The sequence below is a fragment of the Phalaenopsis equestris genome, unplaced genomic scaffold (assembly GCF_001263595.1).
Source record: "Phalaenopsis equestris unplaced genomic scaffold, ASM126359v1 Scaffold000002, whole genome shotgun sequence".
NCBI lineage: Eukaryota > Viridiplantae > Streptophyta > Magnoliopsida > Asparagales > Orchidaceae > Phalaenopsis > Phalaenopsis equestris.
Window position 1 is genome coordinate 2,867,598 of NW_018164444.1, and position 15,168 is coordinate 2,882,765.

General features: G+C 33.9%; 1 protein-coding gene across 3 annotated transcripts in view; it reads right to left on the reverse strand.

The window, feature by feature from the left end:
• Positions 1 to 15,168, reverse strand: part of LOC110024400 (protoporphyrinogen oxidase, mitochondrial) — a 76,050-nt gene that overhangs the window by 28,240 nt on the left and 32,642 nt on the right. For all 3 annotated transcript variants that reach the window (XM_020724361.1, XM_020724354.1, XM_020724345.1), the window contains 4 exons: positions 8,994 to 9,079; positions 7,423 to 7,459; positions 7,248 to 7,313; positions 6,346 to 6,386 (listed from right to left, as the gene is read on the reverse strand). In XM_020724361.1, the coding sequence (XP_020580020.1) occupies positions 6,346 to 6,386; positions 7,248 to 7,313; positions 7,423 to 7,459; positions 8,994 to 9,079 (230 nt within the window). The remainder of the gene's footprint in view (positions 1 to 6,345; positions 6,387 to 7,247; positions 7,314 to 7,422; positions 7,460 to 8,993; positions 9,080 to 15,168) is intronic.

Below are 15,168 nucleotides of genomic sequence, written 5' to 3' on the forward strand. Positions count from 1 at the left end.
CATGGTCCTAATATAAAGATATTCAGCTTGGGAAGAGAAGTCGGTGACTTGTGTAAGCTGAGAGAAGATTGATTCCGAGAAACATATAAGGTAAATCTTTATATATAGTAAATTAAACTGAATATGGCGATCCTCGCCCTCCTTGCTCTGCTAGGGTTTGCCTATGGCGATCCCTGGTTTTGCTGATTCACTGCATTTTCGTCGAACTGCCTCGTCTTCGTCCATTTCGTCTTCGTCGCCAGTCTTTCTACAGCGGCTCTATTTCGTCATCCCGCTTCGACTCTCTCGACAGGTTGTCTAGCTCGGGGTCGTCAGGTTTCGTCGTCCCGATATAGCGGCTCTCACTCGCTGCGGCTTTTGAGGCTCGTTGTGGCACTCGCAGCGACTCTCACTCGCTGCGGGCTTCTGCAGTTCGTCGTCGTCTCGAGAAGTCACGCTCGGTGCGTCTCTTAGCTGTCGCTATCTGATTCTTTCCGTCTGCAGCACAACACACAGAGGGGCTTTCCTCCGCTCCTTGCTCCCTATTGGTTTCATAATCTGCTCTCTGCACCTCCATCTTTTGGGATGGCTTCGGACATATCGTATGCCCTTGTGGGTGCCCAAGCCTCAAGTACACCTAAATCGTGTTTTTTTCCTCCTTCGTTTGAGTGGGAGGAGGACATTAAGAAACCTGATAGGAGGAATGAGAAATCTGTCATCTTACATTTTTTTTACAGAAGCTAAAGGTATTCAACTTGTTTCCTCCTGCTGAATCAATTTGGTCGGGAAATTTCTGTATGACCATCTCAAATTTCTGTATGGTCATCCCAAAATGGAGCTGATTCATAAGAAATTTGAGCTTATGCATCTTGTTGGGGAGTGGAAAACTAGAATTTTAAATGGAAGAAACTCTTATTCAACTTAATAATGAGAGAGAATTACACGCGTTTATTTGCTAGAAGAATTATCTGGATTGATAACAGATCAATGAAGATTCTGAAATGATCTGTGGATTTGAACCCACAGATAAAACCACCAATCATTCTGGTTTGGATTCGCCTCCCTGGTTTGAAATTTCACTATTTCACTCAAAAAGTGTTGTACTCTATTGCATCAGCTTATGACAAGCCAGTTAAAAAGAACAATCCTACTTTCAATCTTTCCCGCCCATCTGAAGCCAGCGTACTTGTTGAAAGAGACATCACTTTATCCGCTTCAGAAGAGGAGACATCACTTTATCCGCTTCTGAAGAGATTTGGTTGGGCACAACAACACCATGAATATTGACAACATGTAGTGATCGAGTCTTTTCCTTTTTATTGTTCGAACTGTCGTATGTTCGACCACTCAAATTCTCAACGCCACCATCTACACCCCCAACTCAGACAAAAAAAACAAAGTGCTCTGCCAAAGGCAGAGAATCTAACTCCTCATGTTCAGCCCCAAGTTATTGACACTATTGATCATCAAAAGGATACTCCTGAAGATGTCCCTATCCTCACAGACAATATGTCAACCATTCAGTCTACACACAATGTCGTTGCTCCCTCGTCTTTGGAACCCCTATCCTGGGGGCAAGGGAGATTCTTCAGACCCCACCTGCTCTAGAACATATCACTGATATTACAGGTGACAATTCTTCTATTGCTTCACTATCGCCTCATTAAGTCGAGCAAAGTCGAGCAAAACGAGCAAAATGTTAATGTTACTCAGGCTCATGGAGATCATGATGTGCAACAGCCTACACCTGTCCGACCACCTTTGGAACAATCCATTGATCACATGAGTCAATCCTTGGATGAGGAATGACAAGTCTACATGACCAGGAGGAAGAAAAATAATAAAGAACTACTTGTGCTTAGGAATCTGATGGACGATACTTTGGTTACTTCGGACAATGGTACGCACCTTATCAATCTGTTAGCATGGTCCTTTCCGAGAACTAGAGACAGGGGGAGGACTAAAGTGGGAAGTCCTTAGTATTTTTGCACCCGTTTGTGGCTTTTTGCTTTTTTATCCTTTTGTATCTTTGCTTTATTTGGAGTTGTGTGTGTTGTGTTGTGTTGTGTGATTTAGGCCTTCTTTTAGGCCCTCTCATTTAACCTATCTATATCTTTTCCTCTTTAATATATTAGCCCTTGGGCTTTTCCTATAATATATATATAAATAATGTTAAAAAAAATTTTATTTGAAACAGGAAGTACTTAGGGTCGGGAATTAAAGCTTTGAAATTGAGGGGAGGAAGAGGAATCTTGTGCAAGAAGCAAACCAAATCTTTTTAAGGTAATGAATGATATAATTATTTATGTGTTATTTTTAATATATGTCATTAGATATATTAAGTCTTTCTTTTATAATAAAATTCTTATAATTATATGGACATTTAATTAATAGATAATAGTCAAAAAGTGGAATGAGAAATTAAACATTTACAATAGTCTTTTAATAGCAAATGTGAATTATTATTTTCTTTTAAGCATTAAATTAATATTATTTTAAATGAATAATTACTTTATTAAATAGTTTAAAACAAATATTTCATTCACGTCTTGCATTTTGATAGTCTGAAATAGAATCACAAATGACAAAAAAACAAGACATATAAAGATGCATTTTAAATGAATGAAATAAAATATAAAGATTTAAGTCATACAGGATTACCCTCAGATGATACTAACAGGGGATGCAATGTACCCGTGCACATTAAAGAAAATTGCTAAGGTGTATCTTCGAGTATAATTTTGAGGGTGTTTTCGGACATATTTTTTATATTACCTTCGGGTCTGACGACAATCTTGTGATAACTATTAAAGAGGTTAAATTAATAAATACTTAAGGTGAAACGGGAATTGATAAAATTAAAGAGAAAGTTCAAGATTTTATAAATAAATAAATTGCATTTTCTTTTCATCATTCATGCATAACATAAGCATCATAATTTAATACATATTAGATTATTAGATTATAATTACTCACTAAGTCATACTTATGGTTGCAATTAATATTTTTTTACAAGAGAAAAAGTTTTAGATTGATGTTTGGTAAGAGAGACTTAGTTTATAAGAGGGGAACTGCAACGAATAGGTACTAGTATGATATGTTTGTAATTTCTTTTTGTACTGTATATTTTGGGAAGAAATATTCAGTTGTAAGGATTGAAATTTTACTTGAAGATTTTCTGTTACTGTTGAATGATTTAAATTTCCTTATTATACCTGCGGATTATTAACAACTCTTTTATATGTATTGAAAGATTTAAAAATGTGGATAACTAGTTATATGTTAATATTGTTCAACCGCAGTACCCGCCTTAATTAATTCTAAGCATCAGGTCGGGTTATGAAAATTTGATATGAAATAATATCAGAGGTAACCCAAACCACACTGGAAATGCAAATATTATTGCTAAAATTTAGAAAGGATTACAATGAAGGCTCTTCAAAATAGAAAATAAATGATAATAAACAAAAAGACACAGTAGGGCAACGATAAAGGGGGCAGATGGTGGCTGCCCAACAGGTAGATACGCCGGTAAAAGGTGGTGGTGAAGGTAGGGTGTTTGGAGGTGGGTTGAAGTTTTGGGCAACAGGAAGGAAAGGGGTGGTGGTTCTAGCTAGGAATAGGGCAAGGGGTTGCTTAGGATAAGGCTGGGAAGGAGCTGCATGAAAGGTAGTAGTAGAATGGTTGTCATGTGGGAAGATGACCGGTTGGAGCGCTGTAAGGGGAAGCAAGTTATAGGATGGAAGAAGGCTTGTGAGTGGAGCTGAAGAAGGGTGGAGAGGGGGTGGCTCAGTAGGCAAGGCAGGGAAGGGGTAGCGGCAGCTGATATGGAGCAGGACACAGGAAGGCAGGGGAGGTTGCGGAGGGGAATGGAGAAAGGTCACTATCCCACAAAATTGAGTTACGGTTAGAGCACCCCTCGAACCTCTGCAGAAGATCAACACCTCGGACGAGTTACAATCGGAGCACCTCCTCGCCTTTAGATATAGCCATAGAAAGGAAAACAGACGTTGACGACTAGCTTGGGCAGAAACTCAACAAAACTAAATCCTAAAAAGTAGTAACATATATTTATAATAGGCAAAATAGGGGGAGGGGGGAAGACGACAGATCCCTCCCATTAGCCTCAGCCAGCCGGTGTCAAAATCAAATGAAATAAATGTTTAAGTCAATCACAAAAGTCACTTGTTATAGTACTGATTAAGGACACTATTATATTCTCGCACAAAAATGAAAATGAAAAATGTTGGAAAAAGAGAATAAAATGAAAATAAAAATTATTGTATAATAATTGAGCAAAAGCTCAAAATCATCCCCAGAATTTCTACAAGTAATAAATTTACTTCCAAAATTTGAAATTGCTCCTTCGTAGTCCCAAATTACTAAAAATTTATTCAAATTAGTCCTACATCAATTTTTACATTTAGTTTAATGGTGTTGTAGGACCAATTGAGGGCAAATTCATCAAATTATAAATTTATCTATACAAAAATCATCCAAATCCGCTACTTTGTCACTTTGTGACCCTAAACATTCACTCTTTCATCTCGACACTTCATCTAAAAGACTTACACGCATTTATAAATTTAAATAATTTATTATCTATGAAAATAGAGCAATGATTAATATAAATTTATTTAAAATTTTTCTTACTAAATATCCTCAATATTAATGGTTGTTGTTAACTTAACCATGAAATTCAACCTACAGATTAATTTGGATTAATTTTTAGTAGTTAGGTACTAAAGCAGAGCACTTAAAAAATCTAAGACTAAATTGATCAGTTGTTGATAATCAGGAGACTACTTTAGACTTTAAAAATATTTTAAACTACTGCTCCTGAGATGGCTTCTTAAATGAAATGTATTTATAAATGTAATAAAATTTCTAAGCAAAAGAAATGAAATTTTTAAAGTTTTTGATAAAAATAAAATTTTAAAGGTTTTATAAATTTGAACCACTTCAATGTTAAAGTACATGCATAATTGTTACAAACTGGATATCACTATATATTTGAATGATGTATATGAACTCCTATGATTTAGTGGTTCCTTACTGATTGGTTGATCCTTATTAGTGGATTATTGTGAATGTTAAACTCATATGACACTTATCATTCGGGAGAGAAAGAAAAAGAGATGTAAGAGGAGCTTCAACATTCCTTGTGTCATTCAATCATTCCCAATCAAGTGCAATAACACAAAATGAACATCTCTTATATAAAGTAGGGCTTATAAAACGTTCCTCAAATGCATTAAAATTCAAGTAAATCAACACAGTAATGTGCTCTTATTGCAAAGATAAGAGATCTTTAAAACATGTCTAAATTACACAGACATAAGTTTAAAACTTCATATAAAAAAAATCTTATCCTTGCATCAACTTTTAGGTGTTATGAAATCTAAATTTCATTCATCATGTTCTCTTACTTCATGTTGAAGAATTAAATGTAATTTATCTCTCTGCATCAATTATTTCTACTAATTTTGTTATTATTTTAATTCGTAGAATATTTGATATTTCAATGAACAAGATTATAAATTATCATGATTTATAGTCATAAATCTCATTTTCCCCAATTTCTTTGATGTTAGTGATGAATTGTAAAAAATAGCGGTTTTAAAAACATAAATACTTGTGATTCTTTCAAATATATGAAGAATTATTATCATTAATTTTAATAGATTTTCATATATTTATTGTTATATGTGTAGTGCTTTCACACTTTTTTAAAGCGCAGTGCATTTCTGAACATGAGCCTTGGTTCCTCAACATCATCAGGAGCATTGAAAAAGTAGAAATAGAAAAAACACAGTAGACTACATATAAGTGGAAATTTGGACAGATAACGAAAGGTAGCAAGGAACCAGGGTAGAAAGTTTAATTTTGTCATAATATTCCATCATATTATAATACTCATTTTCATCATAACCATACTATAACTAGTAAAATTTATATTACTGAAGGTCTAGAACATCATCATAGCCATCAGCATTAATTTAGATAGATCTTACAAATTTGCCAACTTTTCTCAATTCAGTGAAGGTCAATAATTGGTAGCTCAAAAATTAAACTAATACCAGTTTTCACTTAGTGAGAAATATCTCCTGGATGAACATCAGACTTCACAATAAAATAGAATGAAACAACTATTTTTGCATGGCTCTCTTAGCAGGAATTAAAGCCAAAGAAAAAAGCCATAATGACAAACTAAAATGGCTGGATATTTCTTATGCGTTGAGTATTTTCCAAAACAATTTTCGGAATAACAGATAATAAAATTAGAACCAAGTTTATTTCTTTTGATATGATCAGTGGTATTCTTTATGAAACATGTAAAATAATATCTGAAGGGATAGAACTTACTTTTTTTCTAAATTCCATAACTGCGGAAATGCATGAGGCATCTGCAAACAGGAATAATTTAATAGTCATAGAAGGTTATTGGAAGTTGCTTACAACAGCTATAAAAGTTCCACAAAATTATAATCACATAGGATGGCAGAAGAACTCCCCACTAAGCAATACAATCTTATTCAAGTTTATTCATTAATTTTCATATAGAGTTCAAGCCTAGCTTGAATTTGACCCAAGGTTTAAAATATATATGAAATTTATTTATTTTTTCTTATGGAGTTTGAGTCAAAATCAAGTCTAACAAACTCATATTTAGGATACTATGATTTAAACATATAGGCTTATTAAGCATTCTTAATTTTTTAATTAAAATTAACAAAATTCACTGGCTATTATTGCTAAACATATATTGATGAAAAATAAATTAGATTTTAATAAATGTAGCAATTAACTTAATATTTTCATTATATTTGTGACTTGGTAATATGCATAATTTCTAAAGTTCATCAGGCATAAAAAATGTAGATACAAGAACATAGAATAAGCAATCCATACAATTAAAGGAGCATTCTATCAAGTTCTTACGGAGCAACTTGTCGAACAATAAAAAAGCATGATCATAAAAATCAATGAACTAGTGAGCAATATCGAAGCTTGTTCATTTAAATGTCAATCTTCTAAAACTTCAATCAATTATCTAAATAAATAAACATAAATAAATCTTATATAAACAAAAAATTAATATTAAGATTTGTCCGGCCCCGTGTAGAAATCTAGAAGCAATGAACATCTTATATTAAACAAGTTGAAATTTCATCCGGCCCCGTGTAGAAATCTAGAAGCAATGAACATCTTAAGCCAAAATTTAGTAGTACTACTCATTTTTAGTAAGGAAAGAGCATGGTGCTCACAGAGAGAGATTCAGGATCACTAGCACTGGTACCAGCCACAAAAGGGTCAATAAGATAATCAACCACCTATACTGGGAAAACAGAATAACTTGGTAAACACGTTACTTTAATTTCATTCAGAAAAAAGAAAGAAATAAGCCGATCATTATTTAACTTACGAAAAATGACTACTCACCTCTGTTCCAAAGTGGCGTTTAAAGAACTGACCCACACTGAAGGAAGAAAAAATAGAGATATTTAAGTCATTATTTAAAAATAGCAAAACAATTAAAATAAACCTTTTACATAATTTCAACTGTTAATTATCAGGTTATAAATTTCAAAACATAGCTTTGATGTTCGTTGCTATAATGTATTGGGAAGCATTAAGTTTCATTTCTATATGATATCAAAATGGCAAATCCTGGTCCTTTCCGACAAGTCCTTTCCGACCAACCTACTACCTAAATTCTCATTCCAGTGTTGCCATCTGTATATTTTTCATGAATAATCTTTAATTTCTCTTTAAGAAATCAAATTACCACCTGAAATGACAACTAGGTCAGTCTAAATGGCACTATAAAGATAAGATTATAGTCACCAGGGCTCACTGACTGAGTGATTCGGCACAAAATACTCAAATTAAAGTATGATCATGACCGAAGCTGCTAGTTTCTAATGGCTCAAATTCACTGGGTGATAAACTATAGAATTCACTTTATAGGGGACAAAATTCTTTATTAGCTAAGTTCAACTTAAAATTATCCTATCACAATTCTACAAGGTCCCATTGAATGATGCAAATCATAGATGATGGCAAGAATCCTTTGATCATGTTGAGCCAACTATCTCAGCTGCTTAAGAAGAGCATATTCCCTAAAAAGCCAAGATGATGGAATCATATGATCTTGATCAGATTCTTCATCATTCCCACATTATTCATTTTAAACTAATGACGGTAGATTTTCTTAAACCTCAATCAATTTGTTATTGCTATAAACTAAGCACTATCGACAAGCCTTTTATTGTCATGGAGAGGGATTACTAGCCACAAAATCATGGCCATATGATAAACCTTGAATCATATCATAATTGAAAAATAAAAATACAATTCTATGTAGTGTCTATCTTAAATCTAACATGCCATCTAAAAATTAAATCTGGAGCACAAGACATTGTCTAAAGCGCCAAGCACCAATTTTGGAAACCCACAATGTTTCATCTTTTTTATCTTGGCATTTTCTCTTTCATGGATTAAATTTTTTGGGTGAATTTAACGCTTCTGCATCCCCATCCTCCTTCATGCAAAGTGGTAACAAAAATAGGACATCATGACACACCACTAAGGTCAATTTGGCTTTAGTTCATGAGGCAAAATGGTAAAAAAAAACCCCACCAAACTAATAAAGGTACTTAAGCGCAGTAATTCAATATGTTCTGTACACAAGTTCAATTAAAATCTATTAAAAATAGATTTCTAGTGTCAAAATGACATGAATGGCCCAACATCATGATGTGTTTGCAAGCAAACGAGTGAAATAAAGAGAAGAAAGAAAAGACCAGGTGCTTTGTACAGAGAAGAAAGAAGCCTAGGGACAATGGATAAATGGGATTTAAAATGAATTAAGAAAAAAAATTTTAAACAATTAAAAAGGGAGAGGCTGATCGCCCCCAAGTCCACAAAAATTGCGGAGAAATGAAAAAAATTGCAAAATAATCTAATTTTCTAGAAGCAATTGCAGCCAAAACATCATGAGGGACGTTCACCTTTCTCGCGTTCCTGTATCACACACCTTTGTGGAACTTCTTTTATCAGAATGCCACCTTGAAAATGGCTCCAGTAGGATCTTCAACTGCAACAATGTATAATTGTAATGCAATTCACAGCTGGTGAAAATCAAAGAGGAAAAAAGGAAATCAAAATTTTAATGGAATCTAACTCAAAATAATGTTGAATACGGTAATCTGAACGAAGCATGGTAAAAAAAAGTGGAACCTTCCTTTCTTGGACCAGAGGATTTTCTAAGAACTTAAAAAAATTAACAGCATAAGTTTTTCGTTTTGTATTTTAACTGATACTTAACAATTTGAAAACAAAAAAAAAAATTCAACGTGAATGTTTGTCATAACTGCTAAAGAGTTATCAAAACCTGCTGAAGAAAATTAAAGAGAGAATAATTCTGTTTCCAGTTTTATTTATCATTGAAGCATGCGTCTAGAGAGGTCTGTTCAAAACAATAAAAAAAGTTGAACGTTTCAACATGAATTTCAAAATCAATCTCACATTTTTTTCTTCTATTCTGGATAGATGCTGATGTGGACACTGAAGCTCATTAGGGCGTCAATTTATTCTAATGAGTCAAGTTTAAGCGGGACCTGAAAATAAACTAATCTGATTGGAGTTGAAAACCTGTAATGGATTTGTCAAAATGATCCATTTGCCAAATGGGTTATAAACTCTAATATGAAAAAGATATGATGAAGCTCAAAAATGACCTGATTCGACATGAGAAGCTTTAAAGAAATGTAGGATTAGTGTGAAATGATATTAATGTGCACAATAGCCTATTCTTTACAAGTTAACCTGAAAAATTAATAAAATATTACTATTCTATGAGTTCTACTAGAAAGGCAAAGAAAAATATTATTAGAAAGTTTAAGAACAGGCAGTTAGGTAGACCAAAATATGACCAATTTGACCAAGATTTTTTTAGGCCACTTGAGCAGTGACATGAACTTGATATGAACCCTAACCGAATTGACCCAAATATAAATTTTGTGTGCTAGGCTCAATCAGATTATCATGTCAAAAGAACAAAAGCTATTGAATATAAGTATTAGGAAATAATTCCTCAATGGAAAGCCTAGGAACTTTCAATCATCTTTCATGTTAGTTTTCACTGCTATATGACCTTCAAAAGAACCTCAAGGGTGAGTAAAAAAGAAATTATTGTACCACTCCAAAGGATGAAAAAATTATTGTAAAATTTCGCCACAATTTGAGAACGGATGGGAGCAGGTAGAAAGGAAAATCCTAGAGCTTTTCCCCAAAAGGCGTGACATGCCAAAGTGGGTAATAAAGTTATGGAGTACTAATTTCTCGTGGGTGTAAGCTTCCAAAGCTAATTACATCTTGAGTGAGGCATTGAAGAGAGCTCTTGATTAAGAATGTTTATTCATGTTCCTATATTCAAAAAAATGGGAAGTAGGCAATTACTAACGAATGGAGAAGCTCAAACAAGCTGTCAAGCATATAGAGGGGTCCACAATGAGGTAAAGCAGCAAGATAGGAGACAGCTAGATGATGTCAGTATGGTGACATAGATAGATGGGGCTACTCAACATCATCTCGAGGAAGAGACCGAAGAAATTAACTCAAGACGGAGATTGGACAAGGATAATGTGCATACATTTCCCAAAGGAACCAAAAGTGCTACAATACCTCCATATAATGTAAGAAAGACAAAGTAATATGAAAGGAAAATAAGTCATAAATTTCACCTTATTGGTATAAAGGGTTGAATGCACAATGAAGGCCTATAATGCAATATAAATATGCAATGATTCTAGATCTATATGCTAACATTACTCGGGGTTATACAATATATTTATGCGTCAATTAGGTTCTATCAACTACATTCAAAATATGTGACTCAAAGGATTATAGACAAGTGCTACAATACCTCTATTCTCAAGTCACAATGATAAATGCTCATTTTATAATTTTTAATAGTAAGATTTGTAAAGGGTTGAGATATTAACAAGATAGTTATTCTGATTTTTGCTTTTAACATCTTTCTTAGAGAGCCTGAAATGCTGTTTAGAAAAAAAAAAATTTTGAGAACACAAAAGCAAGCAATATATAGTAGTGATATAAATCTCCAGGTAGTTCTATGAAAACAATAAATCAAGGACATGAAAAATTAAAAGAAATCTACATTAAGAATTTGAATTATTACCCTCTCCGTCTTCTATCCTGCTCTATCAAAAGCGCATGCATAAAACATAAAAAAACATTTATTTTACTTGATGCATTGGATTGTTGTGTTAATCATTAAATATAAATATTATGAATAAAATTACAATTTACAATAAATCTCTAAATGCCTATTACACGAGTAAAAGGAATATAATCTAGATCCAAGAGGTTGGATCCAAAGAAAGAGTTACATGTAAAAATGGATGGGTGGCTAGGCCAACCTAAATCACGTGAATGGTGGTAAGCTAGGATTAGGGACCCATTGGATGGTGAGCTGATAGGTCCACATAATTACCAGGTGAATCACTGGCACATGAATCAATAGAGTTGTACCTGCTTGATAAATACAAGAGTTGTCGACATGGAGTCTACACATCTAAAGCACGAGGCTCATAAACTGAAAGCATGCAGGCTGGCACATAGATTGGAATGCGCGCATGTAAAAATAAACTATATGGATCATGTGTCATAATTATGCTAAGAATCATAAGTTTGAATTGTATCAACATAAGAGGCTTAATAAGGGGTTATACTGAGACAAAGGCATAATTAAATTACATAAAATGAATGATATCTACAATTTTAAATTGATTGTGCACGATTGACCATTGAGTTTGACTACAAATTCATGTTTAAATAATGATAAATAATATTTTGAATAACTATGTCACTAGATATAAATTCCAATAACTACGTTTCATAATTATGCTCAATTGGTTAGAATTGTTGTGCAGAAATATGTCCAAACATGTCTAGAGTGTAAGTTTGTTAAAAAACCGTATAGCCCCCTATTTTAGTTAAAAAGGGTTATTAACTGAAAAGGATAGGTACTAATCAAAACAGGATTTTAGTGATGTGACTTAGAATTGTGATTAATAGATATTATATGTCATAGGTTTCATAAGTAATCAAAAGAGAAATCAAATTGGAGTACTAAATACTTATATTATAATGGCGTTAGTTTAGTGAAGATGGAAATTCTAAAGTAATGCCAAGGTATTGGCCAAGGCTCAAGCTACCAAATTGGGTAACTGCATATCTATTTAGGAGTACCATTTACTTAATTTATACTTGATTGGAGTGTTTTCGTATCCATGTGCACAAAAAGTATAATTTATAAATATAATGGTATAATTGTGAAGTAAAAAAAGGATGTGAATATAAATTGATGGTAGTAAAATATACTTTTGCATCTAGTTAGAACTTGACAAAAAATCTCAGGTGTGAAGAATAGAACTCCAATATAAAATGCATTAGATACTTTTCTTGAAATGTAAAAATCATGGCACATTATGTTACTATTCTTATGTTCCGTCAATCGCTATGACTAGGACACATGCTATGAATATGAATTATAAGGTTATGCTTGTTCACTATAAAAAATACAAATATACCTAAGTTCAACACAAGCACGTAGCCCTGCCCTTCCAATCTCTCCAAAAAACTCCCTTATCCACATTAGTCTCCCTCTTTCCTTATTGACATTTTCTATGAATAATGTTAATTAAGGGTTTGTTTGGGGCAACTGCAATTTGTCCAATAAGTTGGTTTGCAGCAGCTGCCCCAAGAAGTTGTTGTGAGAAATTTAGTTGCTTGCTTGTTTTTTACAATTTGAAAATAGCTGTGTGACAGCTGTTTTTGGATAAATGATAATTCTACTCGTATGGTAATGTTATTTGCAACAAAACTGTCATAACAATATATTTGATACTTGAGAAGCAAAAAACTACTTCATAACAGTAGAAAAAATAAGATACACACATTATATAACAGTTAGTACCAACTGCATTAAAAAAAATAAAAAAGTATGAAAATTACATTTAAAGAAATGAAAATATTAATTTTAAAATTCATCTGGCGTATGTTTTGAGCTACGTCGTCCTCTGAGGATGTCATAAAACCTCAATCACTATCGGCAGTGGAATCCGTCGGACTGTCTGCCCACCGAAAGAAGTCACACTTCTTCATATTGTCTGCCCACTGAGGACACCTGCAGAACTTTCTACCGTAGCTATGTGTCCGGCATAACATCAATAGGGAAGACTGTGGTCCACAGTGGCAGAGCACTCGTCGGGAGGTTCCTTAAATCCTAGAGCTATTCTTTCCTGAATGATTAAAAATACAATCCATTAGTCATAAGAGAAGTTGAAATTGCTAAAAAAAGTAATTAATTACAGTTATTTGCAGGCGTGAGGTCTCAGAGAACTCGACATAATAATCAACAAATCTATCACTACAAAAAAAAAATATAAATTGTAAAAAATGAGTTCTTAGTTGCTTTTAACCAACGTAAAACCAATCTCCTGTGTGTCACATGTGCATATCACCAAAAAAGACCATCCTAAAGAACCTCATAAACCGAGAGAAACTTAGTTTCTTTCATTAGGATTTCATATGTAACGCTAACCAACAGCGACCAAGAGGACATCCAGAATAACCCACAAAGGTCAAATGTCTTATCACGGGCCTCTCAAACCCACCAAAATAAAAAACAAGTGTAATGCAAATGGGAAAAAAAGTACACTTAAAAATAGTGTAAAAAGTTCAAACCACAATTATAAAATGTAAAGTAAAAAAGTACTTTAAATAAAAGAAATATAGTACTGAATGTTCAATACAAAATACTAAATAAATTACAAATACTCCTATCAGCTTCCTACTAATGCATCTGTAATTTGTTCCCTTAACTTCATTTCTCTTGCTCCTTCGCCCTCTCTAGTACAGATTGTGGAAGGATCATTTTCAACTCGTGACAGGGAATGCCCAAGGTGGTTCTCAAATGCCTCGGGCGATACATGCTCATGATCCTCATCAACCCTGCAAAAGTCAATATTGCTGCAAGAAGGATGTCGCCGAATATAATTGTTTACGGTCATCGTGGCAATCACAATCTTCACCTATTTGGAGAACGAGTAAGATGGTGTATGACAGAGTATAACCTATTTCTTCTTTCAAACTTCAAAAGTTCCTTCAATGACACTGCGTAAGGAAGAATGTCTTTTATTAATCAACTCCTTTTTGTCGCATGTTACATTATTAACTCGCTCGAAATCAAGTATGTGATATCTCGTATCAGGATAGAGTTTGAAATACCCTCGCTGCAACAAATATCTAGCATCAACCAAGTAATATTTACCTGAAATATATTGCATGATTAGTATAAAGTTTAAAGTGAAACACGAGAGTATTTAGGACTCGAGCATACCTTCAGAAGGGTGTGGGACGTTATAGTGAGTATTTGGCGTTGCAGTTTTGAAAATTCTACTATTGTGCTCACTACCCTCCCAACCGAGCATGATAAAAGTAAAACACATGTTGAAGTCGCAAACAGCCCCATGACATTCCGCGAAGAGGATCCCCAACGTCCAATGAATGCAATCATCTCATTATTTGAAACTTGTGCATCAAGTGAGTTCCATCTATTGATCTAATGCAACTCTACTCAAATAAATGAGTTTTAAATGAACGACATGCATTTTTAAAATTGAATGCAACCAATTTGAAATGTTACCTTAAAGAACAACATGTACCACACATCGTGTGAAATCTCCGTACAAGTTCGTTCGAACGAAGGATCGGTGAGTTTTATGACTTGTAAAGATAAGCTCACAAGTGCCTCCAAACCCGCTGAGAAGTATCTACTAATCATTTCGGATGAGTGTTGAAATATTTTCATTGCATCACGCATTGATTCATTCTGGGATAATATGTAGATTGTTATCGTCAATACCTCTTGTGAAGTCGTCCTCGATGACCAATGAAGTCTACGAAATCTATTTAGTTCCGCCAAAAGGTCATTGAATATCTCCTGTCTCATGTGGAACATGATGTTGAATCTCGTTGAGTGTCCAACAAGCAGCTCCACAACCCATTTGGCCCCAACATATGAGGATGTCAAGCATGGGGAGCGATCTACGTACTTGTTGAAATATTCATAGATCAAGCATACGACTGTAGCTCTCA